At 40.0% G+C, this 17734-nt stretch overlaps 1 protein-coding gene across 12 annotated transcripts in view; it reads right to left on the reverse strand.

The window, feature by feature from the left end:
* Positions 1–3379: 3379 nt before the first annotated feature.
* The window catches only part of SSX2IP (SSX family member 2 interacting protein), a 41689-nt gene continuing 27334 nt past the window's right edge, over positions 3380–17734 (reverse strand). For 7 of the 12 annotated variants that reach the window (XM_090048672.1, XM_090048669.1, XM_090048671.1 and 4 more), the window contains 6 exons: positions 16039–16189; positions 11294–11430; positions 10425–10598; positions 7974–8085; positions 4850–4970; positions 3380–4498 (listed from right to left, as the gene is read on the reverse strand). In XM_090048672.1, the coding sequence (XP_089904798.1) occupies positions 4414–4498; positions 4850–4970; positions 7974–8085; positions 10425–10598; positions 11294–11430; positions 16039–16189 (780 nt within the window). In that variant the 3' untranslated portion in view covers positions 3380–4413. The remainder of the gene's footprint in view (positions 4499–4849; positions 4971–7973; positions 8086–10424; positions 10599–11293; positions 11431–16038; positions 16190–17734) is intronic. The other 5 variants (XM_090048679.1, XM_090048678.1, XM_090048675.1 and 2 more) reach the window with 1 other exon arrangement.

Below are 17734 nucleotides of genomic sequence, written 5' to 3' on the forward strand. Positions count from 1 at the left end.
GGCTGTGGACAGGAATTGTGCAACAAAAAAAGGTGCTGGGAACAAGGAGCAGATGGTCTAGACAGCTTGCCAGCTTCCAGACGAGTGGGGCAGTGTGGTACGTGAAACTGCAAACATGTCTGCGGTGCCACACATTGCACATGTGGGTGTTCCTGGAGATCCTGGGGCAAAAAAACCCACACAGCAAAAAGGGGGGTGGCACATGTGGAGGCAGCATATGCCACCCAGAACTGGAGCCTGACTGGCTGGGGCTGCACTCCGGCTGCAGGCCAGGCTCCCAGCTGCAGGAGTGACACAGTGACACATGGCTGCAGTTCCCTGTCCCCCAGGACTCCAGGTAAGGCTGTTGGGGCCAGTAGTTACTGGCCTCAGCCTCCCCACCTCCACCCAGGGTAGCCTGCCACACACTGGAGGGCGCGTGGCACAGGCCTTCCCCGGGGACACATAGTAGCAGCACAAGGTGTGCTGCTGCTAGTTGTCCCCAAGCAACCAAACGTCTGCTGTTATTTTGGACACAGCCCTGAAGCTTCAATTAGTCTCTTGGGGTGTTTTTCATATTGATGGTTTTGCTTTACCCCATCTTTTTAGAGCTCAAAGCTTCTGTTTCTTCAATTCAGAGAAATTGAGTAGTTACTGAAGTTAAAGAAATCTTTAAGTTCATGAAATGAGCTGGATCTCTTCTGGGCAATTCAGAATTTAGCAACATGCACATACAATTCATATTTATATCGTGGTTTAATGGATACACTACATTATTCCTCCTGCTTCACAGAAAGCAGACGGGGCTCTAGATATCAAAATCCTAGCACAGCTTTTAATTTTTTGCAATATTGCTACATTGTTCGATGATAGTCATTTGTGACCCTCAGTACTGAATCCAAAATAGACAGAGGCCCCCTCTACACATTACAGGTAATTTGCCATTAACTGGTTAATTGTGCAACTATCTTGAAACCAGCTACATGTGCAAAGTACTTATTATGCCATAAAAAAGCTCCAACCAGCTATAAAGTTAAATCTCAAAAGTATGTACTAACTTTATAGCTGGTTCCTACTGAGCTTCAGTTTGCATGTGTCAGGGTCTCCCCTACAGCTGGAAACACCATCAGCTGCTGGGACTGAGAATCCCCTTCACTGCTGGGGCTCCCAGCCACAGGGGAGCACCATGCACAGCTGGGGCTGGGAGTCCTGCAGCTGAAGGGACTCTCAACCCCAGCAGCTATCAGCTCTGGGTCCCAGCAGCACCATGAAAATGCAGAGACCCAAAGCTGGCAGTGCACCTCCTGGTGCCTAACCCAACTGGGTCCCAGCAGCCTTGGGGTATGGCTGTGATCTCCGAGCCCTGGAGGTATGTGGAGCCTCTGGGGCTAGGAGATTGCATCTGCTATGGTCTTCCAGCCTTGAGGGCTCCCTTCACTGACAATAAGGCATGATGAGATCTAAGGCATGATCCCACAATTGTGCCTCCTGCTACAGATGGCATGGCAGGAGTTGTAATTGTACGGATTACATGTGAGATCCCATAGCACCTTTATCTGCACATGTAGAGGGGCCCTAAGATCATATGAATTCATAGCATCTAAAGAAGTAGCTGGCTACCCAAGAAAGCTTAAGCCTCTGAAGTAGTCTCTAAGGGCATTTTTACACATGCACCAGTAGGGAAAGGCACTTTGATTAGAGTAGCTCTTAGGAGGTGCTCTAATTAAAGCACCCACAGCATGTGTTCAGTGTCCGGCACTTCAAAATGGCAGCAGCAGCACTTTAACTAAAGCTTTAGTTAAAGCGCCCCTGCTGCCATTTGTAGCATGGGATGCTGAATATGAGATGTTGAGGCTATTGAATTGCGCTAATTAGCATGCTCCAGTAGATTTAATAAGAGTCTGCTCCATGCTATAATCACAGCGTGTCGGAGCAGACATCCCACGTCTCTAAGCACCCTAAAGTACCACTCTGCCCTGCCTTCTCCCTGACTTGTGACTAACACAGCTAACTACCCGGCATTTAAGGTGCAAAGTCACCTAGCATTAGTATTACTAGGTGCTGGTTAAAGACTATGTGGCACTCTTACTTCAAGTTGACTGTGGGTCAGCAACCAGGTTGCTTTAAAGGAGCTAATTATTGCTTATTTAGAATGGAAAGTGCTCCATCAGGCCTACCTTTTTCCTGAATACAGGAAAACTCCATTTCAGAGTCTCTACAGATCTCTCTGTGTCAGCTCATCACTTTAGACAGCTTCTGACAAGTCAACCCCCCTTGTCTCAGCCAAGGACTTTTAAAATATGTAGTGGTTTTTTTATCTACAGATTTAAAAGTTTTGGAGAGGCTTGTAGTTTGTTGGGAAACTGGATCCTCAAAGTTAGAAGCTTGCCTGTGCTCTTCTGTAGGTCTGTGTTGCGGCTATTCTGTTTGCTCTTCGATTAAACTAGGCCAATGTAGTTATATAGGATATTCTAATAAAAACTTACCATAGTTATAAGCTTTATCAGGTCACTTAAAATATCCGTATCACCATCATTAGATATCAGTATTTACATTACTTAGAAACTCTCCAGCCACCACACACACACACTAACCCAGGTACTGTAAGACCGTAGTTTTACAGTTGCCAGGCATTCTATGTATGGGCAGATCTCAAAAAAAATTGGCTTACCAGCCACTATGAGACCTAACCACATATGTGGGTTGAACACACCTAGCCCTTCCATAGAGGTATAACAAATAAATTAACACTACATTTACAAATTTGTGGCTTCACCTAAGATTTGCCTTACAACTGCACTCGATAGGGTCTGCAGAATTTTCAGTTTATTGCAGCTCCTTGGTGCTATTTTTCAAGAAACAAGGGATTTTTATTAATTAACAAGCTTATTTTATCCTTGAAAAATAATAATGATCTAAAAAGCACCAGTGAAATTGTGTAGCTTAGGAGTCCCACTAAGTTCTTTACCAGAAAAATAGTTAAGTTTCTATTTAACACTGCTTAATCACTTCAAAGCAATAGCAGCATCTAGTGGCATCCTGGTATTACCTCAGGCATATACTACAGATCTTGAATAACCAACTAATTAGATTAGAGAGAGCAACAATTCCATATGTATACAAATGAACTAGTACGTTCTGTTTTACTCATTTATTGAGAACTTTAATGAAATATATCCTTTATTGCCTGAGAGTATTAATGTAATATAATGCAATGTCAGCTTCTGCATAGTGACTTCTTGGGGTATGTCTTGAGCTCATTTCTTTCCCTTAGTCTTACAGAAGTAAAGTTCTAAGGATCTCTCCAAAGACATGGCAGCATGCCTGAATTTGGAGGGTAAGAACAACTAAAAGGAAGACTTACATTTACAAAAATTATGAGGTCATAAGGGTTTTATTTTTGATATATATGAAGCAGGACTTTGCAAGAAAAGGCAGGGGATGGTCTGTATGGCCACTGCATATGGTTATGAGCAAACTAGATTTCCTTAAGTTGGAGTCCATTCCAAAGAAAAATACACACGTATTTGTTGACATAAACAATCATTATTCTACAACTGGTTAATATAAATATTAAATCCACAAAAAACATGGAGCTATATTTGTTAGGATATGCTTTGCACATTTATTTCCCAAATGTTTCAAAGAATTTGATTCTCAACTGAAACAGTGACAGTCCCTATACATCTGTAAACAGAATATCACTATAAAACAGTTTAAATTGGCATGTAAAATACTACGATTATGGATACACGTTTCATTTTGTGGCATCTTAGCATAATCACTTATATTGTATATTTACAAACATATAAAGATCTTGCACTTTAGTCATCTGAAAGATATCAAAGAGGTAATTTCAAATCACATGACTTAATAAATATAGAACCTGTTTTGTTAAAAATCTACTGTACATTCAAGTTGAGGCAAAAAAAATATGATGGTTACAGTTGAGACAAAAATGAATGTTTACCATAATTAAACAATTCCTAAAAGTGCTACCTCTGCCTGTGATGAAAGGAAACGCTACGGTTCCAGTATTCCATTACAACCAGAAAATTCATACATTCCTTCATTCACAGAATCAGAGTTCTGTTGCTAGAAAAATATCCAAAGCTTTTATATCTTTAAAATAAAATCTTTCAAAATTACTCATAAAGGGCAAGAAACTGTCTTTACAAAAACAAAGCAAAAAGCCAGTCACCTCACTTTCCCACATCCACCCCCCGCACCCAACCATCTCAACTCTTTGAAAAGAGGACCAAACGCACAACACAGTTTCACCTTAGAAAGAAAATGTATGGGCACATCTTGTTAACAAAAGATAGCAGAATAACAGACAACCCTAGGAAGTCTAAGGCAGTTTATTTTCTATGTGCGAGTTTATATGCAGCAGAGTATCAGCTATAATCTTCTTGTGATCTACATCTTGAAGCATTACTCAGTTTCTTCTTTGTAGATTTCCTCCCACTGATTTGGCTTGCTCTCTTCAGTGGTTTTATTTGATACAGCACACGGACTGCTGGAAAGAGAAAAGTTTCAGTGTAACTAGTACACTCTTTATATATATAAATAAAAAAATAATGGGACAGTGCTTTAAAGATTTGTTTAATAATTATACTTAACAGATTATTTGTTTTATGTATTAGCTTTATATGCTGCCCTTACCAACAGAGGCTCAGAGCAGCTTACAATAAGACAAAGAACAATATAATAAAGCCAATGGGATACAATATGAAACAAAATTGTTACCCATCAAAACGCTTAGTTCAGGCCTTCTCCAATCTAAAAATCACTTTCTCTATAGTCCCTGTTACTCCAGGTCCATGGTTTCAAACTAAAATGTAATGATAGGCACTATGTTTTCAGATACCTGCTATAAGGAGTATACTGAATTGTCTGGCAAAGTTCTGCTGAGGTTGGTACACTAGACAGGGAGCGAGGTTTCTTTTGTTGAGACCTGGTGTTCATTAAATGATTGTCTTGATCAGAACCTGTAAAGAATCAAGAATATAAAACAGTTGTTAAAAGGACCAATGTAGTTAAAGTATCTAAAGTGATAAATTCTGCAAGGTTTCATGGTCTTTAATGAAATAGGAATATAAATAGATTCATTAACGATAACTGGATAGTATTAAAGTTATGCTGAAATTTGGTTTTATAAACACCTTTAAACACTGAGAAAAAACAGGAAAAACCTTATAAGTATGAGTAATTTTTCTCAGACAAGTAGTCACATTAAAATCAATAAAACTTCTCATATTTTAAAGTTACTCATACGTATAAGTGGGTGTTTTCTGGATCAGGTTCCTACAGTGTATTTTTCAGTTGATACATTAAGAGCTCTTCATTATGTCTTACGGCATGCAAAATCACTGAAGTCAACATTGGAGCTCAGGAACTTGCCCAAGGTCATAAAATAATGTAATTTATTAACCTTAACACTTATATGAGCTATCCTAACTCTTACTGAAATCACTGGGGAGACCCAAATTGACTGGGGGGGGAGGGGGCTGGTATGATCTGGCTTAATTCCTTTTCATTTTTAGATTTTATACCATACAGCAAAAAATTAGGCAAGTAGAATTATGTAGTATTTTGTAGGATTTATACGAGTTGTAGTTTCAGAGTTTAACATAAATCTGTAAGGAAAAAATACAATTTAAAAACACTATTCTAAGAAACCTTTAATGAAGAAAGTACCCAAATGGCATCATGCAGAAGTGATACTCCTTCACATGACAAAAAATATAAAATCTAGTTTCTCTCTCTCTCTCTTACTCACACCCCCCGCCCCCCCCCCCAGCCACTCTTAGAGCTACAGGTAGGTTTAGAGTACAACTGAAGAGAAAATACAACATTAAACAAAACCACACACACACTGTATCAAACATTAAACCATTCAGAAGTCACAACCAAACTAAAAGAAGTCTTTATAATACAAGGCACACACCCAGATTGTTAAAAAAACTCTTAATAACCAGTATCCAGACAAACTTAATTCCACCCTAAATTTCCTTTTTTTTTTCCAGTTACAAAAAGGACAACATCATGCTCAGGAAGCCCGCAGAAGAACCAAGGATGTTGTTGATAGAAATAAGATGCAAGGAGCTAAAGTAAGAGAGGCAAGACATTTTGTGGGTAAAGAATGTTAACTTAAGTGTATACACTTCAAGGTAAGGGTTGCCAAAATTTGGAATGGTCTTCCAAGGCAGGTGCTCTCCCCATCTTGGGGGTCTTTAAGAGAAGCCTAGATAGGCATCTGTCTGGGGCCATTTGACCCCAGTACTCTTTCCTGCCTAGGCAGGAGGTCAGACTCAATCTGCTGAGGTCCCTTCCGACCCTAGCATCTGTGAATCTATGAACTTCACATGATAGCTGTTTTGCATTTATTTTTAACTGCTGGCTCCTATGACAAGGATCCATTAACGACGTGTGTGTGTGTGCACGCGCAAGGATCCATTAACGACATGTGTGTGTGCACGCAAGGATCCATTAGCGTGCGTGCGTGCGTGTGTGTGTATAGAGGGAAAGAAGCTGTTACATCTCGTTTCATAGTTGGTAGGGTCAGAAGGGACCTAAAGAGATCATCAAGTCCGACCCCCTGCCATGGCAGGAAACAATACTGGGGTCAAACGATCCCAGCAAGATGTACATCCAGCCTCCTCTTAAACACCCCCAGGGTAGGAGCAAGCACCACTTCTCTTGGAAGTTGGTTCCAGATACTAGCCGCCCTGACAATGAAGTACTGCCTCCTGATGTCTAATCTGAATCTACCCTCTGCCTGCTTGTGACCATTACTTCTTGTCACTCCTGGTAGTGCTCTGGGGAACAGGGACTCTCCCAATGCCTGCTGGTCCCCTACGACTAGTTCATAACAGCTGACTAGATCCCCCCATAGCCTTCCCTTGTGGAGGCTGAACAGGTTCAGGTCTCATAGCCTCTCCTCGTAGGGCCTGCCCTGCTGTCCCCTGATCATGTGAATGGCCCTCCTCTGGATGCTCTCCAAGTTGTCCACATCCCTCTTGAAGTGCAGTCCCCAGAACTGGATGCAGTACTCCAGCTGTGGCCTGACCAGTGTCACATAGAGGGGGAGGATCACCCCCTTGGACCTGCTTGAGATGCATCTGTAGATGCATGACAAGGTATGGTTGGCCTTCCTGACTGCGTCCCCACGCTGTTGGCCCATATTCATTTTGGCATCAATAATGACTCCAAGATCCTTTTCTGTATCTGCACTGATGAGAAGAGAGTTCCCCAACTTGTATTTGAATGCACACCAACATTATACATACAAATTCAGAAGTCAAAAAGTTAACCCCATGCTCCTAAGAGGGGGAAGGAATAGAAATACAATTAATATTTTTCTAACTACTGTGCAATATGAAACATATTTATTCTAGAATATATTTTAGAAAAACATCCCTTTCACCATAAATATTTCCAATACCTTTCCAAAGGAAGTCATATTCATCCCAAATAACTTTGGATATTATCCTGCAATAAAATTATAAGTAACAGAGAAAAAATCCTTTTTTCATCATCCACAAGAAGATCTCTTTCACTACTACCGTTTTCCAACAGGGATGTTCCACTGAATAAACTGTATATTTTGTATCATCTCTCTAATACATAATAGCCAATTTTTCCAGGATGATGTTCTTATTTTCAACCCTTATTTCTTGCTTTTTCGATCTCTGTATGTCATCTTACTTTCCTTTCTTATTAGCATTCACAGAGACTTATTTAATTCAGCAGTTTGTTATGCTCATTACTTCCAAAGAACTCTCTTGGCATGTATATGATTTTCACCAGGTCCCTTCTCAAAAAGTTGACATGCAAGCAAGATACGTGCATTCACTTGTCCTACCTTCCACATAGACAAACTTTATTTGTATGAGAAATAAAGTATTTTTACAAATTTTTTTTGTATGTATCCTCCAGCTAAGAGAGGACACAGTAAAAGAACTATTTAGAAGACTGAATTAAATACTTGCTTCCTGAGGTAGCACTTTGAGTTTTCACATTTTCCGAGTACTTGGAATCACAAGTCATGCTTAGAAACTGCTGCTTCAGCCATGTTCCTCTATCTTCTTCAAAGGCCTGCCTCTAAAAAAGGAATACCAATATATTTTGTACAGGCAGTATACTTTGTTTATACTGATTAATATACTTTGCATCTACAACCATGAAGGGCAATTCATTCGTATACAAGGGGAGCAGGCTACTTAACACAGAACTACAGCTGGCATTGTCTGACACAGGTTATTTTCAAGGGTGGTTTGTTTCACAAAGACCTGCCTAAAAAAAATAATTTAAAATGTATCTTTGCTCTACTATTGTCTCATTTAGTGGTACATGACCTCTTTCCACTGCCTCCTGGACTTGAGCAGGTATGACACTACCAGCTATATGGTACACTCACTTTCCATGGACCTGCCCAGAAGGACTACTGCTCATCCCTCAATCCAAAATGCCTTCTGGAACGGGAAATAAGAATCAGAAAGTACTTGTGACTACTCCCGCCCAAATCTAGAATGAAGGAAGAACAGGAAGGATTTCTTCCTTAAGGAGAAGAGAAGTGATGCTGAAGATATGCACAGCCTACAAAGATCCAGGTGGCTGTGATACAGAGAGAGCTACACTACCTCTGAAAGTGGCAGATAAACCAGAAGTACAATGGGAGGAAAAAGGATACAAAAATAAATTTTCCCACTATCCAAAATTCTTCCTCCTAGGCACACTGGAGGAACAGAAAACTGAACTCCAAGCACAAGAGATGCTACAATTTTTTGAAAAACCACAGTATAGATACTGCCAAAGTATAAAAAGAAGAAATAGAAACAAATTGATGCACAGAGGATTACAGTTATACAATGGTATTTCAGAAACTACAGGCAATTTAGGAGTAAGACCATTATGTTGTACAATGATCATTTACTGGACTACATCACTTCCCTACGTTATAAACAATAGGTGCATTCAACAATGCTGCCAGAGTTCCCCAGCACTGTATAATTTCCCACTTTGCTGCAGACATACAGCACAGGCAGCCCTTTCACTATTAATTTCTAAAACACCCCTGTACTTCAATCTTGACTTTAGAACTTAGTTAATTCTGGTCAAATCAGTACTGAACCTGTAATTCATCTTACTGAAAAATATGCACAGATTATTTTAAAAAAATATTTTTCAAAGTAAAGTGAAAGTTTAGAGAACATTTTTCTGGACTGAAATAGTCATAAAATGTGAATCAGTGCTACTGATGGGCATCTATACACCTGCTCCAGAATGAAAGGAGTTGGGGGGGGGAGGGTCACATGTATTCAGCATCCCATGCTTCAAAATGGCAGTGGGAACACTTTAACTAAGACTTATACAACAAGCTTTAGTTAAACCCCCCCACCGCCATTTTGAAATGCAGGGATGCTGAATACATGTGATGTAGAGGCGGCTAGAGCACGCTAATTATCACAATTAACCAAGTCTGCTCTGATGTGTGCTAATTAGCACACACTGGAACAGAGTTCTGTCATGTGTATAAATGCTCCATGTTCATTTATTATTTTGTATTAGTTTTCTTCATTTTTCACTTTTTATTTATTCTAAAAAGTCATTTAGCAAATGTGAGCTGTAGTGCTCTACATAGATCATAAACTCTCAGGCTTGAGCATCCCAAAAGTTGTGTCCTGCAGCCCTCAGCAGTGTCAAAACTGCTTTGGGGCCACTGTTGATCCCAGGACAAAAAAAGTGACTGTCTAATTTTAGGCTACTACTGCCACTATCTAGGTACCCAAATATGCGACCTTATTATCACAAGACACCCTGATTTTTCAAAACCTGGGTCTATGCTTATAGAAGACATGTACAAAGTAATAATCCCAGTTCAAGCAACTGTGTTTTCCAAAGTCTATTTGCAAAACATAATACAGCAGAACCCAGATTTTTTGGGATACTTCGCAAGTGCCAAAGCAAGAATGAACAGCTCAGCTGTTTGTTGCAGCTTTTACTTCGAAGGGTACTTACTTCTCTGATAAGCTGCAGCACTGTCACAGTCACAACTGGAGAAGCAATGCTATTTAAAACAAAAGCTGCAGAAAACAGCTGACATACCTTCACAGTCCTCAGCAGGTCTTTACTGTGGCTATATAGCTCCCAATTAGCTTGCAAACGCTCATCTGCAGTGGAGTTCAGAACCTAACTCTACCAAAGAGCTGGAGTTCTACTGTAATCTCAAACAGGCAAAAAATTAATCTATCAGAGTGTCCTTGCATGTATTACAAGAAAAAAGCAAAAGAGAAAGAGACCTTTCTATAGAAAGACAAACAGCAAACTTGTAACACCACACACACAATGTGTATTTCCAACACTATCTAGATTAAATGGCTTACAAGACTTACTAATCGTCAGCCTTAAATATCCTATTAAGAGCCCTCTCTTCTGAATACCTCAAGTCCTAGTCTAATTGCAGCTTCTGTAAAACTTCTTCGCTCTTTCTCAAAGTTCTTTTTTTGTTCTCTAAATAGTTTCCATTCTTCCTGGAGACGTTCCCTTTCTTCCAACAAATAACAGTCCTGTAGTAACACAGTGGTATCGTCATCACATGGAGACATAAGCTGCTGCTGCAGAAATAAGGAGCAAGAAGCAAATATTTTTAGAAATCACCATTCAGACTTTGCAATATTTCCACAAATTCAGGATTTAGAAACTAACAAAAGTTTATTTCAACCAATATAAAACAGGGTTGTTCACTCACAGATGTTCTCAGTTCATAAACACTGAAAAAATGTTAGTACCCTATTCAGAACATTGTGGAAGGTAAGTGAGGGTTGCTCACCCAACAGAGCACTAAACTTCTTTATTTGCCTTCTTTAAGTTCTCCTTTCACCATGGGTGACTGGTGCCTCCTGACTGGACAGTAAGGCTAGGGCACTTCCAGGTCCGCGGGATCCGTCGCAGGCGGACCGCTTCTCTTGGAGCACTCTCCAGCTGGTGCTCTTGTGGGGGAACCAGCGCTCCTGCCTGCCCAGGAAGGCTGGCTGACAGGGGGTGCACCAACGTTCTCAGGGGGTGCAAGTGCACTCCTGTGCACCCCCTGTGCATTGCTACTGCCTTTCACATTGCATAGTTCCACAAAAAGGACTGTTCTCAGGCAGTAATCTTACCCATCACCCTCATCGCCATCTAAATTTATAAAAAAAGGAATATCCCAATGAAAGGAAGAGGAGTCAAAAGTGGTTAGAAAGATCCATAAAGTCAGACTTGAATTCATACAGAGGAAAATAAAAATGAGAAAGTACAGCTAAAAGACTCCTACCTGCAAGAGCTGTTGCTGAGTTTTAATCATTTCTTTGCAGTGCTGAATTTCTAACTCTAACTTCTCAGTTTCCAATTCATGGTCCTCTCTTGAGATTACATCTTTGTCAGTAAGAGCACCTGAATGCACACGTGACACTAAAAAACATACAACAAAAAACCCAATTACTGATACCATATTTCAATAAGATTGCAATTTAAGATGCACACACATACACACACCCATTTACAAAATGCATACAAAAGGGGCATTTAAAAATGCAATTGCCTCACTTGAGCACCTGGAAATAATACAACTTGGATAAAAGGGAATTCTGGAGTTCAAGCAGAGACAGATACAAGCTTACACCTCTAAACAACAGCCCAGCCCAAAATAAAATTTGGTAGGTTTTTTAACTATATGGAAAGTATCAAATTGCCCCTTTACATTCTCTGAAGCAAAAAGTAGACTCCTGAAAATAAAGTCATGCGTTTTGTAGACAATCCTATTAAACAGACATGTACAAGCTGGTTTAAACTATCCAAAATAAACAGAGATAATATTTGAAATCATAATATTAGTAAGCAATTTAAAGATAACTTAGAGAAAACAGTAATGAACAAAACTAAAATTTAAATATTAAGAGAACCAAACACTTGGATAAAACAAAACAGGAACAGGATTAAGAAGAAAACCAAACGTAGTTACAAATACAAGATGTAACGGTTTCTTTATTAAACTCATAACTTTTGGGTTACCTACCTACACTTCGCATCTAGATGTCACCCTTGGGGAGCACATAGATAAACATGCTATTGAACTGTTATTTTTGTTTCAAGACAAACTTTTATGCTAGGTATTTAGAAGAGCTTTACACTTCAATAGTGGCCTTTATTGCCAAGAGCAAAAATGGACTCCCTTGTGCTGCTAATCTAGTCTCCCCAAAGAAGGTTCAGTATTTGCATGAAAATAGTATAGGACTGCTGAAGTCCATGTACAGACATTCCATCTTTCTTCTCATGTAATAAAAGTGGCAGTTCTGGGAAAAAAATAGCCTGACCACAACTCTGGGAGAGTTTCTCCTGGAAGAATGAATGTTTGCACATTTTCCTGTGGCTTAAGTCCTCCCAGGAAGAGTGGAGCTGCAGCAAAATGTCACGGGCACACTCGGATGAATGGCCGGGTCATGTTATAAATCGGCAGTGTGCTAGGCCTCGACGCAAAGGTCTCTGGATGAGTGGCGTCTGTTACCCTCACGTAGCAGAAGATCACCCGCCTCAAAACTGCCTGACAAACAAAAGCAAGGTAATAACAGCTGGCGTGAGTCGAAATAAAAAGCTGCAGCCCCAAGTTTTGATATGGCGCACAATTGGTCACCAGAAACAAATTGCTGAGGGAAAAGACGACTGATTGGTCACTGGAGATAAAACGCTACAGCCTAACAGTACAAAAGTAGTCATGGGAAAAGCCCTGATGGGGGAAGTTCGGAACGAAACTTCAAGTGTCAAAGGGCCCATGGACTGATCACCTGCCAGGGCTGCCCCTCCCTGAGCGCCCTCTTGGGTGGGTTTTCGAGGCCTCTGCGAAGTGACTAGCATTCCCCAGCCATGAAGCTGCTCCTGTTTGCCTTTGCAGTAAGCATGCAAGCCTAAGTGTTAAATACCCTCTTGAAATCTATAAGCCATTGACCAGGTCTGAGACTAGGGCCCTGGCCAGCCGCACCAAGACCACACATAGTTTTGAAAGCAAGAGGCCTCGGCCTGAACCTCGTGACCCAACGGACACAATTCCCCGTTGTTGACTGTTTGTAATTGTTTTAATTGTTCATATATGTAAGTTGTTGAGATTAGCATGGGAAGCAGTAGTAGCAAAGTATTTTGTGCATTTTGTTAAGTAGAAATAAAAAGTTTGGTATAACTCAAGCCGCATCCTTGTCGGTGCCTACTCCACCGGCCCAGCCACGCCTGGGCATCTCCAACCTAGCGTGACACAAAAGAACCCCATACTTTTCCAACCCAACTTCTGTATGGAGAAGCTGCGAGGAGGCAATCGCTTCTGCCTGCTCCCGGAGACTGTGATGGCAGGGAGGAGCAGCTGCCATCTGCCCCCAGCTCTTTCCCAAACTGGCTTAGGAAAAGGGTTAGGGAGATTGGTCTCACAGATCTACTCCCCTACCCTCCCATGTGGTCTGGGAGGGGAGGAGAGCAGCTGCCGTTTCTTCCTGCACCTTCCCCCATGCAAGCATTGCCTTGTACGGGGAAAGGGCTAGGGGCTTTGCCCCAGTGCTCGCTCTGTTCTCTTCCAGAAACCAGAGTGCCCCTGTTCATTATCCAAACTCCTATCTACAGAAGATGAGGGGAGTCTTTTACCCACTGCTCCACTCCCCGCAGGGACCAGACAGAGTGGAGCAGGCACTGGTTCCCATACCTACCTCAGAATGGGATCAACCCAGTTTTGGGAAGATGCAGAAAACAGGGGAGAAGGGGGTGGCCACAGGCTGAAAGCCTGTACGCTCCCCCTCCCTCAAAGACTTCTACCAGTAGAAGTGAACATCTGTTTGTGGCCAAGTTTCTATGGCACCAGCCATATCAACTTCAGAGTATATCAGAGCTCTGATATACTTACTAGAACATGCTAGTATAATCATAATTTAGGGTAGCAGGCATTTTAGCTATATTAAAACAAGTTGCAAGATTCCCTAGAGGTTCATGCTGCAGATATAGTAAAAGGCCATAAGTCAGGCAAATGTAAAATAAATAAATAAATAAATAAATGTGTGGATTTTGACCCAAAATATCAATAGAACTGCCTCCTGTGTAGTAAGCATATATTAAATTATTTAAGGGTGGAAGAATCATGCCAAAAAAAAAAAAGCTACCCAACTCCCCCCTCAAAAAACATTATTGGAAACAAGCAAGTAGAAGAATTAAAATATCACCGTATTCACTGAAACATTAAGCATTTCTGCCATCATGCTTAACTGAACCATCTCAAAAGTAAGAAAAAAATTGTGAGATTCAAAGCTTAAAGTATTATCAAAGCAAAAGCAGCATTTTAATTTATAAAAAGGGGGCCTTTTTGTCTCATGGCATTAAATGGACCCAGATCATAATTCAAAGAATCTAATGTCCCAACACTGAATCAGAAAATCATCTAGCTTCTACAATCATGTAAATGGAATAAGAAAAATGGAAACTCTTTTTAACTGAAATACTAGTCACAGCTCTTTAGAATTTTAAAAGAATGGATTCAGTTATACAAAGTAGGGATAATTATAATGCAGGTCTACTTGTAATGGAAAAAGAAAAGGCCTTGTATATCCCATGAGTTTTACAAAGGGAAAATGCTAAATACATACAATATAACAGTTTTTACTTCATGTACATTTTTTTGGCCCAGGAAAGTATGGGTTAAAGAAAGATTTTCTATTTTCAACAAGTTCTGCCTTACTGTTATAGAGTATTTTGTACTGTTACATGCCGTGTTTAACTTTAGCACATAAACAAAAACAGCAACTTTGTATGTAGGTGACTGTACTACAGGAAAATATAGATTCCAATCAAGTCAGTCAGTGGCAGAATTCCTCTCAGTTTCAATGTGACCCAAGTTCATCCGTGTTCACTTGCACAACTAAAAAAAGTGACCACAGAAAAAATACTGTATATACAAACTGCAATTTTTGCTACTTAGGGCTGTTAATCACCCAGTTTAACATCTTCGCCAAAATTACTAATATGTATTCTTCAGAGCTAAGGTTCTTAAACTTTTTCACAACATAGACACTTTAATAAAGCCATTTTTTTCTCATTGAACCATCTGCCATCCTATTCGCAGTTGCATGGCTGACCTTCCATTCCATTCATGATTGCTAAAAATCCTCATGGTAGCCAAAGCATTTGCTTACACGGAAAACTAATACTAGGAAAGAATTTCATGTATTTTTAGCAGCTGGAAATAATGAGCCAGCACCATGCCACCAAGAGACAGAGAACTATGAAAATGCCAACCCCAAACTCTGGAAGTATTTTAGAAGCTTTGCATACTCAATTGTTTCAAGGTATATTTCTACAACTCGAAGGCTGTGCCCATACCGCATTCTTAGTGAAATCCAAGACTGATGACAAGAAGGATTCTGCCCACTCACTGCTTTTCCATACAAATGCAAGACTAATAATTAGGCAGCACAGATAGTTTTGATGGGTCCTCATCACCCTCCACAACAGTATTCAGACTCTGTCTTGCCAAAACCTGACAGCAGAGCTTGGGCATATGCTCAGAAACCCTCAAAACCATCTACACTACCCAACTGCTGGGCTTGTATGAGTGTAGCAGGTATGAATAGTTGGGGCTTGTTTCTTGGCAACAGTCCTGGATTCAGCAGAGAAGTGACACAGCTGGGCTGAAAGACTGCAAAAAAGTATATTTTTAACCCAGATTATCTTTCTGCTGAAAACAAATTAGAAAAAAAAAAAAATCTTCTTTCAACAATTTATTTCCCAAAAATGGGATAGAAATGTCCCCGCAGTCTCCAAGAATAGTAGTTTTGTTTTACAAGTGTCTCCCAATCCTTCTGCAACTGAACATATAGTACTGCAGATGCAGAGCATTTCAGGCAATGTTCTGTACCATAATTTCTGTGTTCATTTATCTTCTTTCTAGCTGCAGTTTTGTCACATCAAACTGGGCAACAACTAGATGCTTTGAAAATACATTTGCCAGAAGCATAAAGGATTATATTAAACACAGATTTACAATGACCCTCACACCTTGGTTATCCAATTTTTCAACATGATTTTTCAGCATTCTCCACTGTTTTCTAATGCTGTTGGTCAGTTGCTCTCGCACGGTTTCACAGGAGAGTTCCCACATGTTCTCTTTATTTAATTCCCCAACATCTTCTTCTATATCTGACAGTACCTGTAAAAATAAAAACCAAGTGTGTTGCAAATCATCCTTCTCATTTATTTTAATACTTTTCTAATAGTTTAATTAACCATGAGGGAAAAAATCCCACATGAGGAACAGGATATCTTCAGTTTTCATGCACAGACACTGGTCTCCCTCAATGTATGCATTTAAGAAGTTCTGGAGGGGACATTTTCCATGTCAATTCTTAGGGGCCCTCATCCTTCGTGGGCAGAATAAAACTCTCTCTCTCTCTCTCACAACTTGAAGTAGTGTTTTAAGCTTCTGGGAGTTCTGCTAACTTTTCCCAACACACCGATTCAGGAAGTAGGGAGCTCAATGTAAAGCATAGGACCCAACTTCAAAAACACAGGGATAATGTTTGTATATCTTATCTATAGATTTCTCATCTAGGAAGAGACAGGATGAGAATTATCCTGTGAAAAAGTAGGTAACTTCCTTTTCATCCATGGTACATCTGTGAGGAGAGAGGCCAAAAAGAAGTGGTAAAGGACAGAACCATTCAATGAAACCAGAACACTGTCCCATCCCATTCCCTTTTTGTCCTGACCCACACAGTGCAAATCTTCTATCTTCAGAAGTAAAAAAGGAGGACAGAATACACACCAAAAATAGACAAGCTCCAAATGGGGAAAAACAGTATGTAGTGACATTTATACCTTCAAATTTAATTTGTTCTCATCCTGCAAAAGTAAGTTCAGTATTTTACTCCATTCCATAAAGGAACCCTTTCTTATGTGTATAGAGCCTAATGTAAGGAGGGCCAGATCCTGCTGAACCTCTGCATGCTATTCTATTAACAATGAGCATCACTGTTTTTATTAATAGTGTCCCGCTCCCAAGCTTTTTATTCCAGGCCACTAACCTCATGTCAATCAATATAAAGTTGCTTATAAAGTAAGAAGAAGCAATTATGGATGCAAACATTTGAGGCAGAAAAAGTATTCAAAGTTATTTGTTTAAAATCACTAGTTAATCAAAGTTCAGTTCAGACAAGCTTCTAGTCTATTTGTAGTTTTGCTTTAAAAACAGCCTCCATCCTCAAGTACTTTTCTTCTATTTAAATGTAAATAAGTTCCCTAATAACTTTTAATTGTTTTCTCACTGTACCAAAGCATTAGACAATGACTAAGTAGAGCCTGTCAAAAACTTTCCAACGTTTTCCTATTGGAAAGTGCCAGTTCATTGAAAGCAAAATATTTCACTGGGTATACAAGCTTTGATAAATCTTTCTGATGGAATACAGGCAACGTTTGAAACTTGCCTGATATAGACAGGTTTCACAGCTAGCTGTGTTTTTAAAATTAGATCCACAGAATCTTCATTTTGGAGGACAGTCTAAGAATCTGGTTTAATCTCATTCAAAAATCAAACCAATTTTCAAGTATCAAAACAGCCAGTGAACTACTATTCTCATACTCTGACTAGAACTCATCACTATGAATGATTCCATTCTCAGACGCTGACAAAGCTGTCAAAATGACTGTTTTTTTCATTAGTAAGTCTCTGCTTAAAATTACTAGTTACTTTGCATAC

This window comes from Crocodylus siamensis, chromosome 5 (assembly GCF_052110815.1).
Source record: "Crocodylus siamensis isolate JL-2025a chromosome 5, ASM5211081v1, whole genome shotgun sequence".
In the NCBI taxonomy this organism is placed as follows: domain Eukaryota; kingdom Metazoa; phylum Chordata; order Crocodylia; family Crocodylidae; genus Crocodylus; species Crocodylus siamensis.